This window comes from Pan troglodytes, chromosome 4 (assembly GCF_028858775.2).
Source record: "Pan troglodytes isolate AG18354 chromosome 4, NHGRI_mPanTro3-v2.0_pri, whole genome shotgun sequence".
Taxonomy (NCBI): domain Eukaryota; kingdom Metazoa; phylum Chordata; class Mammalia; order Primates; family Hominidae; genus Pan; species Pan troglodytes.
The window spans coordinates 129,506,096-129,533,896 of NC_072402.2; the positions used below are offsets into that span (position 1 = coordinate 129,506,096).

A 27,801-nucleotide genomic window follows, 5' to 3' on the forward strand; every position below is an offset into this window, starting at 1 on the left:
TTTTTTTTTTTTGGCCAGCGGGGAGAGGGTCTTGCTTTGTCACTTAGGGTAGAGTGCAGTGGCGTGATCCTGGCTCATTGCAACCTCCACTTCCTGGGCTCAAGTGATTCTTCTGCCTCAGTCTCCCAGTAGCTGGGACTACAGACACTCAGCACCACACCCAGCTAATTTTTATGTTTTCTGTAGAGACGGGGTCTTCCTATGTTGGCCAGACTGGTCTCAAACACCTGGCCTCAAGTGATTCACCCATCTTGACCTCCCAAAGTGCTGGGTTTACAGGCGTAAGCCACTGCACCCAGCCTAGATATACGTTTTCCACTCCACAGATATATAGGAACTCCCTCATTTTTTCTTTTGTAATGTTATAGTTTTATATTTTTATATTTAAATGTTTGATATACTTGGTTTCATCCTGATGTACACTGTAAGATATGAATCCAAATTAAGGCTGGGCACAGTGACTCATGCTTGAGCCCAAGAGTTTGAGACCAGCCTGGATAAAACAGTAAGACGCCATCTTTAAAATAATAATAATAGTAAGTAGTAACAGTATGAGTCTAAATTAATCTTTCTTCCACATGGCTAATTGTCTCAACACCATTTAAGATGATGCCTTAATCATATACCAAAATTCCTGAACGTATTTGGATGTATTTCTGATCCTCTATTTTGTTCCATTAGTCTATTGCCTATTTATATGTCAATAACACACTGTTTGGCCAGGCGTGGTGGCTCACACCTGTAATCCCAGCACTTTGGGAGGCCGAGGTGGGTGGATCACGAGGTCAGGAGATGGAGAACACCCTGGCTAACACAGTGAAACCCTGTCTCTACTAAAAATACAAAAAATTAGCCGGGCGTGGTGGCCGGTGCCTGTAGTCCCAGCTACTCGGGAGGCTGAAGCAGGAGAATGGCGTGAACCCAGGAGGCGGAGCTTGTAGTGAGCTGAGATTGCACCGCTGCTCTCCAGCCTGGGTGACAGAGCGAGACTCCAGCTCAAAAAAAAAAAAAACAAAAAACAAAAAAAAACACTGTTTTAGATACTGAGACTGTGCAGTATATTTTCAAATGTGATAGGACTGGCTCATCCTCACTGCCCTTCTTTTTCAGTTTTCCAACCAATCATTGCTAATTTTTTCCCATTTGAACTTTAGAATCCACTATTTAGTTCCAGACACTACCCCCACCCCAAACACACAAAAATAAGAATAACATTGTTTCTGTGATAGCATTATTTTACAAAGCACTTTGGACAACTTTATAACATTGACTACTGCCATGGAATATGTTTAGCCTTTCCATTTGTTAAGGTACGTTTTTACGTCCCTTAAGAAGACTTTTAAAGTTCTAAACTTACAGATTTTGTTAAGTGTATGCATAGGCAACTTTGTCATTTTAATTTCTATTTTAAATGAATGTTTCACTTTTATGTGTTCAAACTGGAAGCTATTTGCATATATCGAGCTTACTGATTTCTGTATATTAACCTAAATCCAATTATCTAACCAAATCCTATGTGCAAATGATATCATAAATAAGACTCAACTATTCAATTAGCACTGTATGATGCTTCGGAGTGTTTCTCATGTCTTAAAATCTGTAATCATCTTTCCAAAGTTATGTGAATTTACTGATGTACAACTTTATCCTTGTTTAGAATCAGTGAAAGCTGATACATGTGAATGGTCATATAACTTAACTGGGAACTCATGAAATAGCATTGCACTGTTGTTGACATAAAAACAATGTCTAGGATAAGGATAATAGTGTGATAAAATCAGAATGGATCCATTTGGCTATGTTAGTGTTCATATCGAAACCATATCTCAATATATTTTTCTACCACGGGAAGGTTCTTCTGTCAGAAGTGTTGAACCAGAGCAACTCCATCTTGAATAGGGGCTGGGTAAAATAAGGCTCAGACCGACTGGGCTGCATTCCCAGATGGTTAAAGCATTCTAAGTCACAGGAGGAGATAGGAGGTTGGCACAAGACATAAGTCATAAAAACCTTGATGATGAAAAAGCCTGCAGTAAAGAAGCTGGCTAAAATGCACCAAAACCAAGATGGCGACAAGAGTGACCTCTGGTCATCCTCACTACTACACTCCCACCAGCTCCATGACAGTTTACAAATGCCACTGGCAACATCAGTAAATTACAGTATATGGTGTAAAAAATGGGAGGCATGAATAATCCACCCCTTGTTTAGCATACAATCAAGAAATAACCATAAAAACCCACAATCAGCAGGCCTCGGGGCTGGTCTGCCTATGGAGTTGCCATTCTTTATTCCTTTACTTTCTTAATAAACTTGCTTTCACTTTACGGATTTGCCCTGAATTCTTTCTTGCTCAAGATCCAAGAACCCTCTCTTGGGGTGTGGATCCAGACCCCTTTCCGGTAACACTTCTTTACGATCACTACTCATATTCACTTTAATTGGGTTTTATAATTCAACAGCCATTTTTCATAAAATATATAACAGATCTGAAAAAATGAGTTCTGAGGAAGCTATACACTGATTAACAATTTTATTTCAACTTACATAAGACACTATTTGAGCATGCAAAGTACTTTGGTTTCTGAAACCTAATCAAAGCATTTATGTAGTTCACTTTGTATAGAATTTAAAATGTAATAAAATACATAGCTTCCTAATTTTCTCCCAAAACCCATTAAATATACTCTACATACACAATGTTTGCTTTGCATGCAAATACAAAAATGATCTGCTTATATTAATAAACTGCTGTTATATTCTTCATTGACAATTCTTTGGTTCAACCAAATGCAGAAATGGATCAATATTCCACTGTGAAATATTGCCTTCTCTCACACTCCAGATAAAAGGTACTCAAAGTGAATTATGATCATCTATAATCTTTACAAGGAAAACTGCCATGTGTCTTACACATTTAAAAGGACTTCAGTAAGTATTTTTACAATGACTATTTTTTAACGCTGAACTAGCTTCAAAGTAAACAATCAATAGGATTTTGATTTAATTAAATACACTCAAACATATTGAGTGAGCCCAAATATTACTATCTTCTACTCCTACTTGGCAATTTTCAAATGATATTTTTCAAAAATTCAGATTCAGGCTGATAACAAACTGTCCCAAGTAGCCTGAAGAGGGAGGACTGCGTGATCCCAGGGATTCAAGTCCAGCCTGGGCAACATAGCAGGACAGATGGACGCTGTTTCCAAATGAGAAAATGTTTTAATTTCTTTTCTGATAAAGGGAACAGAGTAAAACAATTTTGCAAGGCTCACATTCTAAAGCTTGACTTTCTAACTCATGGCGACATTATGTTCTAATTTTTTAAAAAAGAATGTTTTCAATAAAAGTTTTGGTAAATAGGCCGGGCAAAGTGGCTCCCGCTGGTAATCCCAGCACTTTATGAGGCCAAAGCAGGCGGTTCGCTTGAGCCCAGAAGTTCAAGACCAGTCTGGCCAACATGGCAAAACCCCATTTCTACTAAAAATGTAAAAATTACCCAGGTGTGGTGGTGCACACCTGTAATCCCAGCTACTCGCAAGGCTGAGGCACGAGAACTGCTTGAGCCTGGAGGCAGAGGTTTCAGTGAGCTGAGATTGTGCCACTGCACTCCAGCCTGGGCGAGAGAGCGAGACCCTGTCTCAAGAAAACAAACAGACAACAAAAAACCCTGTCTCAAAAAAGAAAAGGCTTTGGTATATTAAATGGTCAAAATAATATTTATAGTCCTTATTCTCTCTTGTAAATTGTTTTAAACTAAGAAAAGTGTTTTAAAACTAAGAAAGAAGAACATGAGAAGTTACTTCAACATTTACCACAGCAAAATAGAATATTGTACAAATACAGCAAAGCTGAATAATTTACTTTCATACAGCAAACTGCTAATGCTTAAACATAATGTCTTTATTATGTATGAACCCAAATTATAATGTAGAAACTTTAAAAAAATTTACAGCACAATGTCCTTATTTCCATATATAGAACCCAGGACAAACAATGAGTATTTCAATATGTACAGTAGTGTTCAAAAGGAAGACATAAAATCTTCAGGAGAGTATTTACAGGATTTTGAAAATAAACTTCCTAACAGTAATTACAATTGATCAAAATGTGTCCTGAGTACTTACCACATGTAAGGCAATGTGCAGTGTAGGAAATAAAGGTGAGTAACAGGACAATTTTTTACTTTAAGGTTTTTTTCCCAGTCTAGTAACAAATACACATACGAATACAGCTATGATATAGAAGGCTATGAATATGAGTAAAGAATTATGAGAATTCTGATGGAGGAGAAAATAAATCTACCTAGAGAAAATCAGAAAGGATTCATAAAGTTGTGATAAACCCTGAAGGAGGATAAATTTTCAATTAAGGGAGATAGTATATAGGATAAAGGCATAATAAAATAAATGAGACTGGAAGTAGTCAACAATGTTTGATTTCTAGACACTGATGAGTTTCTAGAAAAGTTTTATAATAAAAAGAAGAGTAGGTTTATAGGCAAATTTCAGAAAGTTGAGTAATAACTGGATAGTTTGAGAAGAGAGTCAATGTATTACTACTGAGACACCGAGAGACAGAGAAGACCAAGGAGAGACCAACAGAGAGACTGAGAAGAGACACTCTAGAGAGCCTGAGTGATAGACAAAGGGAAAATGAGAGACACCAACAGACACCAAGAAAGATGACTGAGAGGGACAAAGAGGCCAGGGATGGGAAAAGACAGAGAAGGACACTGCTATGGACTGAATGTGTGTCTCTCCTCAAAATTCATATGTCGTCCTAACCCACCATGCGATATTAGGAGGTGGGGACTTTAGGAGGTGATTAGGTCATAAGAACGAAGTCCTCATGAATGGGGTTGGTGTCCTTATAAAAAGGACTTGAAGAGTTCTCTTGCCTTCTTTCCACCATGTAAAGGGTAGAGTGAGAAGTCAGCAGTCTGCAACCCAGAAGACAGCCCTCACAAAAAACTCAAATATGCTAGGAGAAACCAAAGTTTCTTGTTTAAGGCACCCAGTCTACAGTATTTTGTTATAGTAGCCTGAACTAGACAAACACAAACCTGAAGGAAAAAGTAAAGAAAAATTATTTTAGCAGCTTTGTGAATGTTTCCAAGCAAAGAGAAAAGCTGAGAGGGATGAAGGAATACATCAGCAGGAGAGAAATTAATGAGACTAATGAAGCATCGTCCCAGAAAAGGTATGCAGGGAGAGTTCAAAAAACAGCATGAGTGGATTCTTACAGGGCTGTTTAACATAAAAGAGAAAAGCTGAACAAACACAAAATGAATAGCATTAATCAAAATTAAGAGTAAAGGAGAGGCATATGTTGAAATTCAATAGGATACTATCAAATACAAAAAAAAACTTCAATAAATGTTTGCTGAAAAAGTAATAAAAAATAATCGAGATAATTTAAAAAAAATCAGCCTCAGCCAAGTTCTGCTGAGCTGTTGTCAGCAGTCTAAATACAAAGAAGTCATGCTTATCACATTTGTAGTTAGCCTTTCATTTCAACTGTCTGCTTGACTGTCTCCAATTCTATGACTCCTAAGCATCAAACCACTCCTCAGCTATTCAAATCAAAATGTTAGATTCACCAAACATTTCCTTCTCCCTCAGCCCCAATATCCAGTCATTTCCTTCTCCCTCAGCCCCAATTATCCAGTTTGATAATACTGGAATTATCAAAATGTTCAACATTAAAAGTCAACCAAATCAATAATGATGCTCACCGATACTGATATGTCCTCATTTCTTCTCTTAACACTGGAGTCAAACAAAACATTTCTCCCTCGTCTTTCACAGTCTTGATATACAATCAGTCGAATCTGGCTTGGATCAAACTCTGGTAAAGGCCAACTTGAAAGAAAAGTAAGGAAAAGTAAAGATCCATTAGAGTTACATTAATAAATATTCCATATACATTATTAGAAATAAATCTATATAATAAAGCCCAAAATTATCTTATTGTTAAATAATATATATATCTTTATATAAAATATCACCAGTTCATGGCTGAAAACTTTGAAGTAAAAATAAAGGCAAAACAAAATTATCTTTATTTAAAAATAATACTGGTAACTATCAGTATATATAAAATATAGTTATCTCGTGATTTTTGAAAGCATTAACTTAATAAATATACATAAGTATATTTAACATAATGAAAATATGTACTGATTTCATGTCATGGACCAAGATGACATAATAAGATTAACCCATATTTTTAAGTAGTTTTGTTACTATTTCTCCAATATGGAAATGTGAAAAATGAAATGGTTTTCAGTTTAAATAATAGCAAAGGACTTACAAGACAAAAAACAAGCCAAAACAAAAAAAGTGGAGAGCAATCAAGTATAGTGAAAATTCTCATATGCTGCTGGTATGAATACAAACTGGCACAACTCCTGGGTGTGGTGGCTCACACCTGTAATCCCAGGACTTTGGGAGCTCAAGGTAGGAGGATCACTTGAGCCCAGGAGTTCAAGACCAGCCTGGACAACATAGTGAGACCCTGTCTCTACAAAAAGTTAAAAAAATTAGCCAGGCATGGCTGCACACATCTGTAGTCCTAGCTACTTAAGAGGCTGCAGTGGGAGGATCGCTTGAGCCTGGAAGGTCGGGGCTATAGCAAGCTGTGATCATGCCACTGTACTCCACCCTGGGTGACAGAACGAGACCCTGTCTCAAAAAATAAAAATAAAAAATAAATAAATTGGCACAATCTCTTTAGAACACAGTTTTTTAAAAATTTATATATAAATTTAGTATGTGTATATATATGTGTGTGTATACATACACACACACATACACTAAAACAAATCCCAGTAAAAATGAAGTTGATCCCAGCAATTCCACTTCGGAAAAATTTATCACAATGAATGAATTTCAGCTATAGGCAAAAATGGACAGACCACAAGCAAAAGAAGTCAGACAATGACTCACACACACACAGATAGCTACTGTATTTTTCCACTTACATAGAGGTTAAAAACGTGCAACGTTTGTCTAGGGGTTCATACTTAGTTTTTAAACTATAAAGAAAACAATGTAAGTAATGACCTCCAGAGTTTGGAGAGTAATTACTTCTAGGAGTAAGGTGGAGGGAAAAGTGTAACCAGAAAAGGGACGTAACAGGTGAACTGGCGCAATGACTATGTTCTCTGTTTCGACCAGATAGTGCTGACATGGATCTTTACTTTACAGTATGTATTTAAACAGTACATCACATTTGTTTTATGTACTTTTACATATCCATTACATTCCACAATTTAAAAGATTAATGGGGTGGGTGAGGCAGAGAAGAAGGGAAAGAGAAAACAAACCAAATGACAAATATCTGGTAAACTGAACACAATACAAATGACAGGACAGCTGCTAAGAAATGGGAGAACAGACATGCCAGGAGCTGTTTCTCATTAGTTACAACAGGCTATTTATTTTTTATAATTTCAACTTTTAAATTCAGGGGGTACAACATGTGGTGCAAGTTACATGCATATATCTCATGATGCTGAGGTTTGGGGTACAATTGATGCTGTCACCCAGAGAGTGAGCATACAACCCAACTATTAAGTTTTTCAACTCTTGCCCCTCTCCCTCCTGCCTTGCTCTACTAGTCCTCAGTGTCTATTGTTGCCATCCTTATGTCCATGAGTATCCAATGTTTAGCTCCCACTTATAACTGAGAACATGCGGTATCTGATTTTCTGTTCCTGCATTAATTCACTAAGGATAACGGCCTCCAGCTGCCTTCGTGTTGCTGCAAAGGACTGGATTTCATTCTTTTTTATGGCTGAGTAGTATTCCATAGTACATACGTACCACATTTTCTTTATCCAATCCACCACTGATGGGCCCCTCCCTAGGTTGATTCCATGTCTTTGCTATTGTGAACAATGCTGCAATGAACATACAAGTGCATGTGTCTTTTTGGTAGATTTGTTTTCTTTTGGATATATACTCAGTAATGTGATCGCTGAGTCAAATGGTAGCTCTCTTTCAAAGTTCTCTGACAAATCTTCAAACTGCTTTCCACAGTGGCTAAACTACTTTACATTCCCATCAATGGTGTGTAAGCATTCCCTTTTCTCCACAGCCTCACCTGCATCTGTTATTTTTTGACTTTTTAATAATAGCCAATCTGATTGATGTGAGATGGTATCTCATTGTAGTTTTGATTTGTCTTTCTCTGATGACTAGTGATGATGAGCATTTTTTCATGTTTGTTGGCTGGTTGGATGTCTTCTTTTGAGAACTGTCTGTTCATATATTTTGCCCACTTTTTATTGGGGTTGTTTTTTGCTTGTTAAATTGTTTAAATTCCTTATAGATTCTGTATATTAGACTTTTGTCAAATGTACAGTTTGTGAATATTTTCTGCCATTATGTGGGTTGTCCACCAGGCACAATTCTTCACTTCCTTAAGAGAGCCTTAACCCTAACTCTGTCAACGTATGTGAAACTATGTGTAACTGGCAACATAAAACATCTTCATCCCAAATTCTTGACAGAAAATATAATTTTGGTTTTCTTCTGTCTAATCTTTAGTAAATGTCTGTGTGCTAGTAAATGATAAAGACCTACCTAGACATCCAGGCTAAACCAGAGACTCCTCCTTAAACCACAATGACTTGCATCACACTGAACTGTTTCTACTAAATTGTGCTTTCATACCATGCAAAGGAAACTGTAAAGGAACAGACCGACAAAGGATGAAAATAGGGAAAGGGGTCTCATGGAAACCAGTGAAAAAGAACATTTTAGAAAAGAAAAAGAAATACCACGGGAGTCACTAAAAAGTATCCACTAGAGAAGCAAAAGTCATTGGTGACCATAGCAAGGACAGTTCTAAGGAATAAAGAGTACAGATACAGAGGTCAGATTCTAGGGGACTGAAGAGTGAATAGGAGCAGAGAAAACAGACAACTGGTAAGAAAAAAAGAGAAAGAAAATGAAACCTCAAGTAGAGTGAGAGTGACAGATATTCTGCTATTTAAAAAATGACACATCTGAACATGTTTACATATATGCTGATGACAGAATCTGAGGTGGAGGAGAAATACAAGGCCTCTGAGGAAGTAGAGAACAGGATATAGAGCACAAGTGAAAGCATTAGCTCAAAGAAAATAACTCTCACACTAGGATGGAAAGAAAGGAGATAAAGACGTACATGGGTGCAGAAAGATTTGTAGATATGAAAGTAAGGTGCGGAGGGAATCCATATCTAAGAGATCCATTTTCTTTGTCAAGCAGGTGAAGGCAAGTAAGGGAAAGGTGGTAAGATGTGGGGATAGTAGAGAGTAAAAAAGAGAATAGCAGTTGTTGGGAAATAAAATACAGTCATACACCATATAACGTTTTGGTCAACAACAAACTGTATATATGATGGTGGTCTCATAAGATTATAATGCAGTTCAAAAACTCCTATTGCCTAGTAACACTGTAGCTGTCATCACATGGTAGCACAAAGTATTACGCACATGTCTGTGGTGATGCTCATGTAAACAAACCTACTGCACTGTCAGTCATATGAAGGTATTACGGATACAATTATGTAAAATACACAATACTTGATAATAAAGGACTATGTTGGCCGGGTGCAGTGGCTCACACCTGTAATCCCAGCACTTTGGGAGGCTGAGGTGGGCAGATCACAAGGTCAGGAGATTGAGACCATCCTGACTAACATGGTGAAACCCTGTCTCTACTAAAAGTACAAAACAAAAATTAGCCAGGCGTGGTGGCATGCACCTGTAGTCCCAGCTACTCAGGAGGCTGAGGCAGGAGAATCTCTTGAACCCAGAAAGCAGAGGTTGCAGTGAGCCAAGATTGCGCCACTGCACTCCAGCCTGGGCGACAGAGTGAGACTCTGTCTCAAAAAAAAAAAAGACTATGTTACTGGCTTATGAATTTACTATACTTTTATCATTATTTTAGAGTGTACCCCTACTTATAAAAAAATTAACTGTAAAACAGCCTTAAGCAGATCCTTCAGGAGGTATTCCAGAAAAAGGCATTATTAGCATAAGAGATGACAGTTCCATGTGTGTTATTACTCCTAAAGACCTTACAGTGGGACAAGATGTGGAGATGGAAGATAGTGGTACTGATAATCCTGACTCTATGTAGGCCTACGTTAATGGTGTGTTTGTGTCTCAGTTTTTAACAAAAAGGTTAAAAAAATTTAACCGAAAAAAGCTTAGAATAAGCACATAAAGAAAGAAAATATGTTTGTATAGCTGTACAATGTGTTTGTGTCCTAAACAAAGTGTTACTACACAACAGTTCAAAAGATTTTAAAATTAAAAAGTTAATAAGGAAAAAACTTACAATAAGCTAAGGTTAATTTTATTATTGAAGAAAAACATTTTTAATAAATTTAATGTAGCCTAAGTATACAGTGCTTATTTATAAAACCTACAGTAGTGTACAACACTATCCTAGGTTTTCACAGTCACTGACTACTCACTCACTGACTCACCCAGTAACTTCCAGTCTCGCAAAATCCATTCACAGTAAGTGAATGGATCGCCCTATATAGGTGTACCACTTATTATCTTTTTTTTTTTTTTTTGAGATGCAGTCTCAGTCTATCGTCCAGGCTGAAGTGCAGTGGTGCGATTTTGGCTCACTGCAACCTCCGCTTCCGGGTTCAAGTGATTCTCCTACCTCAGCCTCCCCAGTTGCTGGGTTTACAGGCGTGTGCCATCATGCCTGGCTAATTTTTATATTTTTAGTAGACATGTGGTTCCACCATGTTGGCCAGGTTTGTCTCAAACTCCTGATCTCAGGTGATCCGCCTGCCTCGGCCTCCCAAAGTGCTGGGATTACAGGTGTGAGCCACTGTGCCCGGCCTACTTTTTATCTTTTATACCATATTTTTGCTGTACCTTTTCTATGTTTGGATATGTTTAGATACACAAATACTTACCATTGTGTTACAACTCCCTACAGTGTTCAGCACAGCAATACGCTGTACAGGTTTGTACCCCAAGAGCAATAGGCTATTATCATACAGCCTAGGTGTGTAGTAGACTATACCATCTAGTGTGTGTAAGTACACTGTGTGATGTTTGCATAACAACAAAATTGCCTAACAATGCATTCCTCAGAACAGAGCCCCATCATTCACTAGTGCATGAGTGTATGTTGAATAGAAAACATAAGATTTCCAGGCAATGCTGTACATCTACATAATGTTGAAGACTATGAACTAGGACGATGTACTGGCTGCAAACTACAGTTAGGTGATTTTCTCCAGTAGGACCTCACGTGCTTGAATTTGGATCAGACTGTGCCAAGGTAAGGGTTTTGATAGGTATACGGAACAAAAGAAAAGGAAGGCTATGGAAATGGAGTATAAGACTGACAAGAATACAGCTGAATTGATCTAAGCTAGTTAGGGAACGTAGTGATGGGACAACAATAACAAAAGAAAATGGAGGCAGTACGGTCAAAGTGCTGAAAAAACGCAAAGAAGGAGAGTGGGAGGCAGAGAGGACAAGGAATAGGAGGCTATAATCACAGGGCAGGATCCTAGAGTTTAAGATATTAGAGGTAGAATAGCTCATTTAATCATTAAATACAGATATGTACCTACTATGTGCCAAGCAGTGGTTAGGGCAAGATAAAAAAGAACCTCTCTGGAAGAAAGATATAACAGTAGCTAAGCAAAGAAATAAATTAACTTGATAACTTCAGGTAAGTCAATAGACTATGATAGAAGGTGGTAGTGAGAGAATGGTTTGGGTTGAGGGGAGGTATATTCTTCCTTTCTTTCTTTCTTTTTTTTTTTTTAGACAGAGTCTCTCTCTGTCTCTCAGGCTGGGGTGCAGTAGCATGATCTCGGCTCACTGCAACTTCTGCCTCCTGAGCTTGAGAGACTCTTGTGCCCCAGCCTCCCAATTAGCTGAGATTACAGGTATGTGCCACCACGCCCAGCTAGTTTTTGTACTTTTAGTAGAAATAGGGTTTTGCCATGTTGGCCAGGCTGGTCTCAAACTCCTGGCCTCAAGTAATCTGCTGGGATTACAGGCAGCACGAGCTACCACACCTGGCCAATATATTCATTTTTTAAAAGGTGCCTAATATGGACAAAATTTTCTGGAGAAAATGAAAAGTTGGGCTTCACTGGATATGTGGTCTTCTAACAGACCTTATATAAGCAGTGATGCCATTTCATTTAGCCAAACTCCTTTGGTCTCCCAGACACCCAAAGAATAAAATCCAAGTTCCTTTGCTTAGATGTAAAGCTCTTCATGGGCTGGCCCAGATCTGCCTTTCCAGACTCTTTTCATGTTACCCATAATTATCATCATACTGATCTTCTCAAAGGTGCCAAGATATATCAATTCCGTGCCTTTGTACAAGCCATGTCTTCTACCTGAAATATTCTCACTCTCCTGGCAAACTCTTATTTATTCTTAAAGATCTAGCTCCAAATGTCACCTACTCTAAAAAGTTCTTATTCATTCCTCTAAGCAGAGTTAGCTACTGAGTTTTGGGATTACACTTTACCTTAGATTATAAATCTAATAGTATCTTCATCAGATTGTCTTGTAATTTATCTGTTCACATGCCTGTTTCTTCCACTAGAAAAAAAAGCTCCCTGAGGGAAGATCTTATTCATCTTTGAATCCCCAGTCCCAAGCTTGGTAAATGAGTAAAACTACATATCCCTAAGTAAATGTAATATCATAGGCACTAAATATTTCAGGAGTGAATGGATTCCACAATCTGAAAAAAAAAAAAGACGAAGAAAAAACAAATGTGCTTTCTTTAAAAAGTTAAAAGGCATGTCCATGAACTCATGAATAAACAAAATGTGGTATGTCAATACAATGGAGTATTTGGCCATAAAAAGAACGTACACTACATGGATGAACCTTGAAAACATTAGGTTAAGGAAAAAAAGCCAAACACAAAAAGGCTACGTATGATGATTCCATTTACATGACTTGTCCAGAATAGGCAAATCCATAATGACTGCAATGTGTACGAGGTTTCTTTCTGGGGAGATGAAATGTTCTGGAATTAGACAGTGGTGATGGTCACCAAAAAACTTTGTAAATATACCACAAACAAAAACAACAACAACCAAACCAACCTAAAACACTGAATCACGCACTTTGGAAGAGTAAATTTTATGGAATGTGAAGTATATCTCAGCAATAATAAAAAAGGCTTTATTACCAAACTTATTTGTGAATTTGTATTCTTTTTTTTTTTTTTTTTTTTTTTGGAGACAGAGTCTCGCTCTGTTGCACAGGCTGGAGTGCAGTGGCGCGATCTTGGCTCACTGCAAGCTCCGCCTCCCCGGTTCGCGCCATTCAGCTGCCTCAGCCTCCCGAGTAGCTGGGACTACAGGCGCCAGCCACCACGTCCGGCTAATTTTTTGTATTTTTAGTAGAGACAGGGTTTCACCGTGTTAGCCAGGATGGTCTTCATCTCCTGACCTCATGATCTGCCTGCCTCGGCCTCCCAAAGTGCTAGGATTACAGGTGTGAGCCACCGCGCCCAGCCATGAATTTGTATTCTTTGTTAATTTAAAATAGGACTTTATGAAAAAGGTAAAATTATAAAGCTTCTATAAAGAAACACAGGTGATTATGCCACCTTAGGTTAGGCAAAGAGTTCTTAAACAAGATACAAAAATTACTATGCATAAAATAAAAAATTGGTAAGTTGGACTTTATTTTAAACCTGAACATCTAAAAAAAAAAAAAAAAGACCAGTCCAGAGATTGGAAGACAATATTTGCAATGCACATATCTGATAAAAACTTATAAACAGCCAAAACAACCCCCACAAAGCAGTAAGCAATAAACAATCCAATTTTAAAAGGGTACAGGTACAACTTGGGCATTTCACAAAAGGAGATATATGAATGGATAATCAGTATGTGGAAATGATAATTAACAGTGTTAATCATTAGAGAAATGCAAATTAAAACATGGCCACGGCCGGGCGCGGTGGCTCACGCCTGTAATCCCAGCACTTTGGGAGGCCAAGGCAAGTGGGTCACCTGAGGTCAAGAGTTCAAGACCAGTCTGACCTATATGGGAGAAATCCCAACTGTACTAAAAAAATATATAAAATTAGCCAGGTGTGGTGGTGCATGCCTGTAATCCCAGCTACTTGGGAGGCTGAGGCAGGAGAATTGCTTGAACTCGGGAGGTGGAGGTTGCAGTGAGCCACGATTGCATCATTGCACTCCAGCCTGGGCAACAAGAGTGAAACATCGTTTCAAAACAAAACAAAAACACACAAACAAATGAAAAAAATGGCCACAAGCATTAAAATGGCTAAAACTGACACGACTAATAACACCAGTGGTTGGTAATAATATGAAGCCCTTGGAACTCCCATACATTGTTAGTAGGAGTGTAAAAGTGTACAACCATTTTTGGAATATTGCTTGACAGCTATGATTCAGCAATTCCTCTCACAGGAAATTTATCCAATAAAAATGAAAATAAGTGTTCACAAATACTCTCACAGAAATGTTCACTGCAGTTTTATTTAACCCCAAATGCCACAGAGAATGGATAAACAAACTACGATATATTCCTACATTGAAATACTACTCAGAAATACCAAGGAATGAATTACTGATCACACGGTAACAAAGATGAACTCAAAAAATACTGTTGCATGAAAGAATCCAGACACAATGGGGCACGTACTGATAATTCTATTTATGTGTAGAAGAGGTAAAACTAATGGACAATGATAGAAATCAAAGCAGTGATCAGGGATAGGGAGTGAGGGAAATGGAGGAGAAATGTATACTAAGGAACTTTCCAGAGTGATCAAAATGTCCTTTATCTTTATTGCCATTGTGGTTAAGTAGATGCATATATTTTTCAAAATAAATTATACATTTTATTATATGCAAATTATAGCTCAATTTTTAAAAGAGAAAGACTACTAAAAAAAGTAATACTTTATTCATCAAGTTACATTACATTATGGACATCTCATTAAAACAGATTTTTTCTTTTTTTTTTGAGACAGAGTCTCGCTCTGTCACCAGGCTGGAGTGCAGTAGCACAATCTCAGCTCACTGAAACCTCCACCTCCCGGGTTCAAGCAATTCTCCTGCCTCAGCCTCCTGAGTAGCTGGGACTACAGGCACATGCCACCATGTCCAACTAATTTTTGTATTTTTAGTAGACACAGGGTTTCACCATGTTGGCCAGGATGGTCTCGATCTCTTGACCTTGTGATGTGCCTGCCTTGGTCTCCCAAAGTGGTGGGATTACAGGCATGAGCCACCATGTCCGGCCTAAAACAGACATATTAAACATTTACCACACTCAAAGCATAATGCCAGGTACTGGGAATATTTCTCTTGTCACATTCTTTATGTATTCATTCACTGACTTAAAAGCGTTCATTCAGCATGAAAAGAAAAAGATGGCCATACCATGAAATGCTCAGTCTAACAGAAAAGACAGACAAATGATTTTATCAATGTGATACATGCTATGACTGAGGCAAACTTACAATCTAGATAAGAGGTGTGCATAGGCAGGTCAGGTAAGAGTTTACTGAAGAAAAATCATAAACGACATACAATAAATAATAAATAACCTGCCCAAAATAACACAGCTAGCTAGTAAATGTGTCAAAGCTGGGTTTAGATTCCAGGCAGTCTTTCAGTCCATTATCTAAATCATTGTGTATGGCCTTGGCCTATTGAGTAGGAAGTGATACTTCAAGTTTCAGCTTCAAGTGATGGGCAGGGGAGAAGGGCATTCTCTTCTCTGGAAGAAGAAAACAGCATCTGCTGTAATTCTTAGTGACCCTAGCTCAGGAGTGTGCAATGAAGCAACAGGCAGAGCTATGAAGGCAGGCTGGAGCATCAGATCAACAGACATAACCAGTTCAACACACACATACGGACTTCTTCATCCAGGCAATGAGTAAACAAAGGTTTTAAACAATAGCTGACAAGATCACTTGTGCATTTTAGAAAATCAGAAACTTGAAGAACTGACAAGATAGAGAGAAGCCTGGAGAAAAGAATGTTATATACCCTGAACTAAGGAATAGCACTGAAAATAGAAAGGGATAGAGCTAGATCTTATTTAGAAGGCAGAGATAGGACCTGAAGACTATATGGGGAATAAAGGATGAGAATGGCTGACTCTCAGCTTTCAGATTTCATGAAAGGAGATACCATTAACCAAGATAAAGAATATCTCAGGAGGGGGAGTAAGTTTGGGATAAGGGTGTTGCCAGATTGAGTTCAAGGGGGCTGCGAGACAGCTGAAGAAAAGATGTGCAACCAATTGATGAAAAATGGTCTGGTGGCCGGGCACAGTGGCTCACGCCTGTAATCCCAGCACTTTGGGAGGCCAAGGTGGGTGGATCTCCTGAGATCAGGAGTTTGAGATCAGCCTGGCCAACATGGCAAAACCCCATCTCTACTAAAAATACAAAAATTAGCCGGGCATGATGGTGGGCGCCTGTAATTCCGGCTGCTTGGGAGGCTGGGACAGGAGAACCACTTGAACCTGGGAGGCAGAGGTCACAGTGAGCCAAGATCACGCCACTGCACTCCAGACCGGGTGACAGAGCAAGACTCAATCTTCAAAAAAAAAAAAAAAAAACACGAAGAAGAAGAAAAAGAAAAAGAAAAATGGTCTGGAGCTCAGGAGAATGGCTGGGAACAGAGTTCCAGACACAGGAGTTACTGACACACAATTGGTAGTGAAATATTCAGGCAGAACGTATTAATTGAAAATAGAAAAGAATGTGAAGAACTAATAAACTAGAATTTTAGGATACATCAATATTTTAAGAACAGAGAGAAGAAAAGCAGAAAAGCCAGGGAAGATCAGTAAAGACAGACTACTAGAGAGGAAAAGAAAACTCATGGTAAAGCACTGTTACAAAAGTTAAGGAAGATGGGCCAGGCACGGTGGCTCATGTCTGTAATCCCAGCACTTTGGGAGGCCGAGGCTGGTGGATCACCTGAGGTCAGGAGTTCGAGACCACCCTGGCCAACATAGTGAACCCTCGTCTCTACTAAAAATATAAAAATTAGTCGGGCATAGTGGCACATGTCTGTAGTCCTAGCTACTTGGGAGGCTGAAGAAGGAGAATCGCTTGAACCTGGGAGGCAGAGGTTGCAGTGAGCCGAGATTGAGATTGTACCACTGTATTCCAGCCTGGGCGACAGAGAGACTGTGTCAAAAAAAAAAAAAAAAAAAAAGGTTAAGGAAGATGAAAAGAAAGGAATCACGCACAATGCAAATGTTGCAGAAAGACCAAAATTTATGAAGAGTAAAAATGTTCATGGAATTTAGCAATTTGGTGTCTTTGGTACTCTTGCTGGAACAGTTTCAGTGGAGGCAGAGGGGAAGGAATAACCATATAGCAATTGATTGAAGAGAAAGAGCTGAGAAAGACAGTATATAATATTCCATGTAAAAAAGGAACAGTGAGGAATAGTGTGACCATATAACCAACCATCTAAACTGCAGTTTTAAAACTAAAAAGGGATCCTAAACAGACAGAAATAAACTGAAATTATCTTGAATCACCAAGATGCATGGTCACTCAGGTAGAAGAAGTGAGGCTACAAGAGCCCTTTTTTTAAAAAAAAGGAAAAACGTGTATGTGTATGAAATACACAGGTGTATAATATAAAGGAAAAAAGGCATCTATTTCCTTTCTAATATTTCCAAGTTGAGAGGAAGGAATCAGAAAAAGAATTTAAAGGTAATCAGAGAGAATTTTTGGATTAAGATCACAGAGAAGTTAAGACACAGTATCCCGGGCAAGGGTGCCCCTAATGAACAGCAGAATACACTTAATGAGGTAGGGAAAATGACCCACAGGTGAAAATTACTGCAGGTAAGTATGCAAGCTGGAGAGATGAAATCGAGCATTTATAGCTGATCATTCATGTTTTATAAAAAGCAGGGGTCAAGCATATTTACAAGCATATGTGAGGTGGGTGGCTTGAATTGGAGTATAGGATTTGAGATATAAAAGTCCAGCATAGTCATCAAAGAAAATGGGGAAAGGAGCTAGCCCAAGAAAAGCAAAAGGACTATCAAACCATATTTGAGGGCCCAGCTGAGTGGAAAGCCTTAAATCTGTGATAGGACTAATTTTCTGTACTACCACAGAAGATTCCAGGTGTGAAAGGGCCAAAAGTAGGCAATGGATTTAACAGTAGATTTTCTGAGCAGCCGCAATGAAAAGGAGCAAGGCTGTTAAGAGTGACAGTGAGAAAGAAAAGTCAGGACTGACTAGCTGAGGAAATGTGGCCAGAATGGAGCTGATAGGAGAAAAGGAAGTATAAAACAAACACATATAGTGGTCTCAAAGAAGTTAAAGCACAAGTCTGAATAAGGATATGAGAGATCAAAGGATATGAAGTTGTGGTCAGAATGGGAAGATCTCAGAAAGAGAGGAGAGTCAGTTAGCTAACAAGGCTCAAGGTACAGCCAAGAAGAACACATAAAGGTAGAGAATAAGAGAAGGAACTGGAAGGCCAAAATGTTAGATGTATGGGCTGCTTAAGATGACTGCACAAAATGATCTGGAAAGAAGGACTATCAGCCAAGTGTCAGAGTTCTTGATGAACAGTGGGCAACCATCTGGTACATGTCAGCCATGGATGCCAATAACAAAATAGAGGAAAGTGTGGTACAATATCATAGGCCTCATAAAGAACAGGTTTTCATGAGAGGACAAGAATAGTTTCCAGGCAATAGTGACAGGGCCAAGTTACTAGGCCCAAAGTTGGGTAGTGTGTGGCAAAATAAACATTCCCTACTGGAAGGGCAAAAGGAAGAATTACGGCCTCTGAAGGCCAAAAAAAAAAAAAAAAAAAAAAAAGGTGGACAAATTGGGAAGAAAGTGGGGACACAAGGAAGGAGTTCTAAATGATGCAAAGAAAAGGCAGCGTAGGCATTATTAGACGGGGGAGGGAAGGATGGAGTAAAACATGAAAGCTCACTTCATAGAGGGGCTTATATTTTGGGTCATATCTGAATAAGATAGGAATGTCTAAAGCAGAGATGAAAATAACATAGCTTTATGTTTAAACACAAATCTTGTTGAAGCTGTTTTGGTCTAGATCAGACATCCCTAGAGTCATAAACAAAAAATGAAAACAAAATGCTGGTCAAAATTATCTGGGAAGACATGTGTACTTCTGCAGAGTATGTCCCTGAAATGGTGAAGTGTTACTAATAAAGTTCTGATTCCCTTTACCTTATAATAGAAAGAAGTTGTGACATGGAAATCTATAGACACATGAAATTAACGAAATAAACTTATTACCTAAAAGTTGCCTGACAAATTAATTGCTTAGAATATGATATTAAACAACAAACAATCACAACAGAGTGGCTCTTTTAATAGGCAAATAAGTTTAAATGGTAACAGTCATTCTAAATTTATTCATTTCATCAAGTGAAAGAAGTGAAGGAGAAGCAAAACTGACCTACCTAAAGTTGCTGTTCTGGATAGTGCTGGCTGGTGCCTCTTCTTTTCACCTGTAGCCCTACTCTGTCTTCACTGGTATTTGCTTATGCTCAGTACTCAAGTGTTTAGAATGATCTCTCATTTTACCAGAACCTAACTGATACTGCCTTCCACTTCATCATGTTCCTTCTTTTTTATCAAAATTTAACTGAAGACAAATGTAAGCCAAATCACTAACAGTGTTAAGTATACCACCACCATTCACACAAATTTATATGCTACAGAAAAACTTTTCTTAGTAATTACTATTAAGCAATTGTATTTAGCATATTTAAACGTTGGTAAGAAAACTATTCAGTGATGAACCACAAGCTATTTTAAGACTTTACCCAGATGTTATTTATAGTGTGTCAGCTTATCTGCTCTGCATGTTTTTTTATCTGACACCTTCAAAGAATGCTAATAGAAAATAAACATGCTGGAATAGACACTTTCCTTTACACACTGACGCTGCACCTCAGAAGACCATGTGAACTCTGTAACACACATTACTGACAACTAAAATAGGACTAAGCCATGCATTCTCAATGCGGGCAAGATCACTTCCAAGAGGGCAAACTGGTTCTTGGTGGGGAAGGGAAGAGAAAAATACTTAGATATTAAGTGGGATGTAGCCCTCAAAAGGGCCACAGTACATAGGCAAATACACAGCATATCTGTGGTGTTAAAATTTCATGGAGGGGGAATGGTGCTTAACAAAAAAGGGTGTTAATCCCTATTAAATAAAAGGTGCTGGGATAACTGGCTAGCCTTATCTGGATCCTTACTTTTTAACCATATAAAAAAATTAACTCAAGATGGAGTAAAGATTTAAATGTAAGATCTCAAACTTTAAAAATCCTAGAAGAAAACCTAGAAAATACCCTTCTTGACATTGGCCTTGGCAAAGAATTTTTGGCTAAGTCCTGAAAAGCAACTGCAACAAAAACAAAAATTGACAAGTGGGACCTAATTAAACTAAAGAGCTTCTGCACAGCAAAGGAAATTATAAACAGAGAAAACAGACAACCAACAGAATGGGAGAACATATTCACAAACTGTGCATCTGACAAAGGTCTAATATCCAGAATCTATAAGAAACTTACACAAATCAACAAGCAAAAAACAACCCCATTAAAAAAATGGCCAAAGACATGCACTGACACTTCTCAAAAGATGACATCCAAGCAGCCAACAAACATGAAAAAATGCTCATCATCACTAATCATCAGATAGAGACAAATCAAAACCACAATGAGATACCATCTCACACCAATCAGGCTGGCTTTTATTAAAAAGTCAAAAAACAACAGATGCTGGTGAGGCCGTGGAGAAAAAGGAACACTTATACATTGTTAGTGGGAAGGTAGTTTAGCCACTGTGGAAAGCAGTTTGGAGATTTCTCAAAGAATTTAAAACAGCTACCATTTGATCCAGCAATTCATTACTGGGTATATATCCAAAGGAAAATAAATTGTTGTACAAAAGGATACATGTATTCATATGTTCATCACCACACTATTTATGATAACAAAGACATGGAATAAACCTAGGGGCCCATCAATGGTGGACTGAATAAAGAAAATGTGGTACAGATACACCATGGAGTAATATGCAGCCATAAAAAAGAATGAAATCATGTCCTTTGCAGCAACATGGAGGCAGCTGGAAGCCATAATCCTAAGTGAATTAACACAGCAACAGAAAACCAAATACCACATGTTCTCATTTATAAGTGGGAGCTAAACATTGAGCATACACTGACATAAACATGGGAAAAATAGACACTGTGGACTACTAGAGGGAAGAGGGAAAAAGCATGGGTGGAAAACTACCTATTGAGTACTATGCTCACTACCTGGGTGATGGAATCCATACCCCAGACCTAAGCATCATATAATATGCCCATGTAACAAACCTACATATGTACACCCTGTATCTAAAATAAAAGTTGAAATTAAAAAAAAAGAAATCAGGGTGTTAATTTTTTAAAAGGCTCCTTGGGGGAATATAAGTGAAAAAAAAAGTATTGAGAAATACTGGGCTAAACACTAGTTTGTATCTCAATACATTAAAAATTGTCACCTATAAGGAAAATACCGAAATAATTCACTTGTGTTTCTAAGTGATCAACTCTTTTCCTTATCAATCATTTTAAAATTGAATTTCATGAACCTGTAAATAAATACCAGTTAATCTCTTCTCTTTCTCTACCCTTATTTCCATTTGACCATCCATATATTTTCACCTCTAGTTAGCATCAGAGGGTCTTACTATAGAGTACACTTATCAAACATGAAGATTTTTTTAGTTCATGAATTGGGTAATTATTTGTACAGTGCCTATTATGTGTCTTGCACTATGTTAGTTGTTCTTTCCTGAGCCTTATCCATCATTGTTATTTCTCACTGAAAACACAGAAGGTGATACAGATCATTCTGAGAAACCATTAACATCCTATGCTCCTACATGGAATAGAAAAAGATGAGCCAAGTTTCAAAAGCTATGCATATAGAATTAGGGATTCACCACCACCACCAAGCAGTGAAAAACATTCTGAGTTTGATGACAGGAGGGAAAGAGGGAAGAAGGGAAGGAGGGAAGGAAGGAAAGAGGGAGGGAGGGAGGGAGGGAAGGAGGGAGGGAGAGAAGTATGCTAAATTACGCGGCAAGAGCCAAGCCAAAAACATGCCCAATAGAGCAACATGCAAATAACTGGCCACCATCAGAAACCAAAAGCACCACGGCCAATTGAAGAAATATTTTCTGAACATTGGTAAAGTTTTCTGAGTTTTTAAAAACCTCTGAATAGATTTTACTTTAAAGAAATCTGCTAACTGACCAACTTTTAAATATGTCTTCTGACAGCAAAGTATATGGTCATATAATGCTCTATTACTTTACACAACATTTAATTTTTTGGTCCTACAAAGAAATAGCATTCATCATTCCCTCTGTAAAACATACTGACCAGGAAGTCCTAGCTGGAGCAATTCAACAGGAGAAAGAAAAAGAGGGCATACAAATTGGAAAGGAAGAAGTCAAATTAAGCTTGTCTGCAGAGACATCATCTTATGTTTGGAAAAACCTAAAGACTCTATGAAAAAACTATCAGAACTGGTAAATTCAGTACAGTTGCAGGATAAAAAATCAACATACAAAAATCAGTAGCATTTCTATATGCCACCAGTGACCAATCTGAAAAAAAGTTTTTTAAGGTAATCCCAATTACAGTAACTACAAATAAAACATCTAGGAACTTCATCAAAGAAGTGAAAGGTCTCTACAATAAAAATTATGAAACAGTGATGAAAGAAATTAATGAGGACATTAAAAAATGGAAACATACTCCATGTTCACAGATTGGAAGAATCAATATTGTTAAAATGTCCACACTACCCAAAGTAATCTGCAGATTCAATGCAATCCCTTTCAAAATACCAATGACATTCTTGACAGGAATAGAAAAAAAAAATCCTTAAATTCATACGGAACCACAAAAGATCCAGAATAGCCAAAGCTAACCTAAGCAAAAAGAACACAACTAGAGGAATCACATTACCTGACTTTAAATTATACTACAGTGCTATAGTAACCAAATCAGCATGATACTGGTATAAATACAAACACACAGACCAATGGAAGAGAATACAGAACCCAGAAACAAATCCTACAGTGAATTCATTTTCCAGCAAAGCTGCCAAGAACATACATTTGAGAAAGGACAGTCTCTTAATATAAGGCCCTGAGAAAATTGGATATCCATATGCAGAAGAATAAAACCAGACCCCGATCTCTCACCATACATGAAAATTAAATCAAAATGGATTAAAGACTTAAATCTAGGACCTCAAACTATGAAACTGCTAAAAGAAAACATTGGGAGAACTCTCCAGGATATTGAACTAGGCAAAGATATTCTGAGAAACACAGGTAATTAAAGTGAAAACAGACAAATGGAATCACAACAAGTTATAAAAAGTTTCTGCACAGTAAGGGAAACAATCAACAAAGTGAAGAGACAACTCATAGAATGGGAGAAAATATTTGCAAACCACCCATCTGATGAGGGATTAACAACCAGAATGTATAAGGAGCTCGAACAACTATATAGGAAAAAAATCAAATAATCCAATTAAACATAGGCAAAAGACCTGAATAGACATTTCTCAAAAGAAGACATACAGATGGCAAACAGGTATATGAAAAGGTGCTCAACACCACTGATCATCAGAGAAACGCAAATCAAAACTACCATGCAATATCATCTCACCCCAGTTAAAATGGCTTTTATCCAAAATACAAGCAATAATAAACGCTGGTGAGGATGTAGAGAAAAGGCAACCATCATATAGTGTTGGTAGGAATGTTAGTACGACCACTACGGAGAACAGTTTGGAGGTTCCTCAAAAAAACTAAAAACAGAATTACTGTATGATACAGCAATCCCACTGCTAAGCATATACCCAAAAGAAAGGAAATCAGTGGGAACCAACCTAAACGTCCATCAACAGATGGATAAAGAAAATGTGGTACTTATACACAATGGAGTATTATTCAGTCATAAAAAAGAATGAGATCCTGTCATTTGCAACAACATGGAGGTCATTATGGTGAAATAAGCCAGGTACGGAAAGACAAACTTTGCATCTTCTCACTTAATTGTGGGAGCTAAATATTAAAACAACTGAACTAGTGGAGATAGAGTAGAATGATGGTTACCACAGGCTGAGAAGGGTAGTGGCAGGGGGAGTGAGGATGGTTAATGGGCACCAAAATATAGTTCAGTAGAATTAATAAGATCTAGTGTTTGATAGCACAACAGGGTGACTACAGTCAACAAGAATTTATTGTACATTTTAAAATAACTAAAAGTATAATTGGATTGTATGTAACACAAAGAAAGGGTAAATGCTTGAGGAGACAGATACCCCATTTACCTTGATGTGATGATTACACACTGTATGCCTGTATTAAAATATCTCACATACTTTGCAAATGCAAATACACACACACACACACACACACACACACACACACACACGACTACAATGGCCAGCAAAAGACTGGCAAATGAATGCATATTATTGGTCCCTTCTCACATTGCTGTTAAAGAAATACCTGAGACTGTGTAATTAAAGAAAAGAGTTTTAAATGCCTTACAGTTCTGTAGGCTGTACAGGAAGCATGATACTGGCATCTGCTCGGCTTCTGGGGAAGCCTCAGGAAAACTTACATTTGTGGAGAAAGGCGAAGAAGGAGGCACCTCATGGCAGGAGTAGGAGGAAGAAAGAAATGGGGGAGGTGCTACACAGTTTTAGGTCTCATGAGAACTCCACCCCCATGATCCAATCACCTCCCACCAAGCCCTACCTCCAACACTGAGGATTACAATTCAACATGAGATTTGGGCAGGGACACAGACCCAAACCATATCAATATTTACATGTTTTAAGCTAAAAACAAAATGTTACAATATATAATTTTTAAATTCCTCACTTCAGTTGACTTTTCCATTAATATGCAAGCCTCAATTGAAACAACTGCGAGCATATGGTCCTGTTATCAGTAATTCCTAACCATTTCTAGTAAGATACCTTTTGATACAGTTTGGATCTGTGTCCCCGCCAAAATCTCATGTTGAAAGTAATCTCCAGTATTGGAGATGGAGCCTGGAGGGAGGTGACTGGATGATGGGGATGAGTTTCTCATGAATGGTTTAGCACCATCCCTTTGATGCTGTCCTTGCGTGAGAGAGCTCTCTTGAGATCTGGTTGTTTAAAAGCGTGTGGTACACCCCCTTGCCTTTTTTTTGCTCCTGCTCTAGCCATGTGAAGTGCCTGCTCCTCATTCATCTTCTGCCATGACTGCAAGTTTCCTGAGGCCTCTCCACAAGCCAAGCAGATGCCAGCATTATGCTTCTTGCATAGCCTACAGAACCATGAGCCAATTAAACCTCTTTTCTTTATAAATCATCAAATCTCAGGTATTTCTTTATAGCAATACAAGAATGGCCTAAAACACCATTTTTTTTTTTTTTTTGAGACAGGGTCCCGCTTTGTCACCCAGGCTGGAGTACAGTGATGTGTTCATGGCTCACTGCAACCTCGACCTCCTGGGCTCAAGTGACTCTCACCTCAGCCTCCCAGTAGATGGGACCACAGGTGTCCACCACCACACCTGGCTAATTTTTGTTTCTTTAGTACAGATGAGGTTTCGCCATGTTGCCCAGGCTCATCTCAAACTCATGGGCTCAAACAGTCTGTCCACCTCAGCCTCCCAAAGTGCTGGATTAGGGGTGTCAGGCCTCCATACCTGGTCATACCTATTTAATGTTTTTAAAAAATTAAGTACACAGTAACTAACAAAATACGACTGAAAGATACTATGAATTTAGTATAGCACTACTGAAAAGAACATCTATACGCATTAGAGAACCAGAACTACACATGCATCAATTATTTACTGTTTATAGATAGTACTCAGTATTTTTGTAGAATCAAGGACTAGATACAATAACTCCTCACTCAGAGATCAAAATTTTGCCATTTTCAGGCATGAAAATGGCTGTTATACTGCTCTATGACACTATACTTGGTGAAATTAAAACTTTCTTAAAGGTAAGTAGAAGCATGCTTTCTTTAAGATGCATCATACGGCTGGGTGTGGTGGCTCACACCTGTAATTCCAGCAATTTGGGAGGTTGAGACAGGAGGACTGCTTAAGGCCAGGAGTTCAAGACCAGCCTGGGCAACATAGTGAGCCCCTGCCTCTACAAAAAATGAAAAATTAGCCAAGTATGCTGGTGCACGCCTGTAGTCGAGCTACTTGGGAGGCTGAGGTAAGATGATCACTTGAGCCCAGGAGGTCCAGATTGCAGTGAGCTGTGACAATGTTACTGCGCTCCAGCCTGGATGACAGAGGGAGACCTTGTCTGGGGGGGAAAAAAAAAGCATCATGAAAACTTTTCTTTCAGCTAATGGAAGTGTTTGAGGGAGAAACACCTTTCTAAGACATGTTTCCTTTTCTATTGATTCATATTACATGGGTTTATAGATTCAGCCATAAAAGGCAAATGTAAGCATGCTTTCTTTCAAATGCATCATAAACTGTTTTCTTTCAGTGAATGTAAGTGTTTGATGGAAAATCACCTCTTTAGGTAAACCCTGAGGATATGTTAGAACATGTTTCTTTCTCCATTAGTACCTACTAGGATGAGTTGAGAAATCCAGCAATAAAAGGCAAATGTAAGCATGCTTTCCTTAAAAAGAAATCAAAACTATTTTAATTCACATTTTAAAGAATATTAAACCCTTTTAGTCTGCGTGTAAATATCCTTTCTTCTATTCTGATGTCTTCACTCTAAGTATCTGATATTGGCTTCTGTTCCAATGGTTTATCTTTACAGTACATAACTCTAAAGCACATAACAGGTGATACTTTCTTCACCTTTTCTTTTTCCTCTGTATTTCAGCAGAATTTCATCCTTGACTTTCATGACACTTACTAAATACCCCACTTATCAACTCTACTTTTTATTAACAGCCCTATAAAACCTAATTTTGTCACATAAATTTTCATTTCTGTGCAATCTTTATGTTCTCCATCTCCCTTTTCATTGTAATCTTACATCTTCTTTGCCAAGTATCTTCTTCTCATGCTCTGCTGTTTCAGAAAACATTCTTTCTTGCATACTATTGAGGATGCCAAATTATCTGATTACAAATTTTGATTCCAACTAGTAAATTTCAGAAACCTAATCTTTTTCTAAGTCTGCAGATTAATATTCCCTTTCCTCTATTCTATAGTGTTACTGCTTTTTTTTTTTTTTTTTTTTTTTTGAGACACGGTCTCACTCTGTCACTCAGGCTGGAATAGTGTAACCTTGAACTCCTGGGCACAAGTGATCCTTCTGCCTCAGCCTCCAAGTAGTGAGGACTACAGAAAGGGTCTTGCTATGTGGCCCAGGCTGGTCTCAAACTCCTGGTCTCAATCAATCCTCCTGCCTTGGCTTCCCAAAGTGCTGAGATTACAGGCATCAGCCACTGCAGCTGGCCTGTAGTTTTTAAAGCCCTGCCCCTACTTATCTTTAACAAGCAGAGACTTCTCCAATCCAAATGTTTAAATCGCCCCCCCCACCCCGGTCCCAATCTACAATTCAGTTGAATGCTTGTTAAATCTCCTTCTAAGTTATGTAGCCAGGAAGCAGTCAAGCCCAAATGTCATAGTCTAGAAGGTTTCTGTACTGGTCAGGGTTCTCCAGAGAGGTGGAAACAACAGAATATATATACAGATATATGAG

The 27,801-nt window shown here is 38.2% G+C and overlaps 1 protein-coding gene across 7 annotated transcripts in view; it reads right to left on the reverse strand.

Annotated features, from left to right (window-relative positions):
* FNIP1 (folliculin interacting protein 1) overlaps positions 1–27,801 on the reverse strand; it is a 149,147-nt gene that overhangs the window by 91,881 nt on the left and 29,465 nt on the right. For all 7 annotated transcript variants that reach the window (XM_003339105.5, XM_003339104.5, XM_016953734.4 and 4 more), the window contains exon 2: positions 5,741–5,867. In XM_003339105.5, coding sequence (XP_003339153.1) covers positions 5,741–5,867 — 127 coding nt within the window. The remainder of the gene's footprint in view (positions 1–5,740; positions 5,868–27,801) is intronic.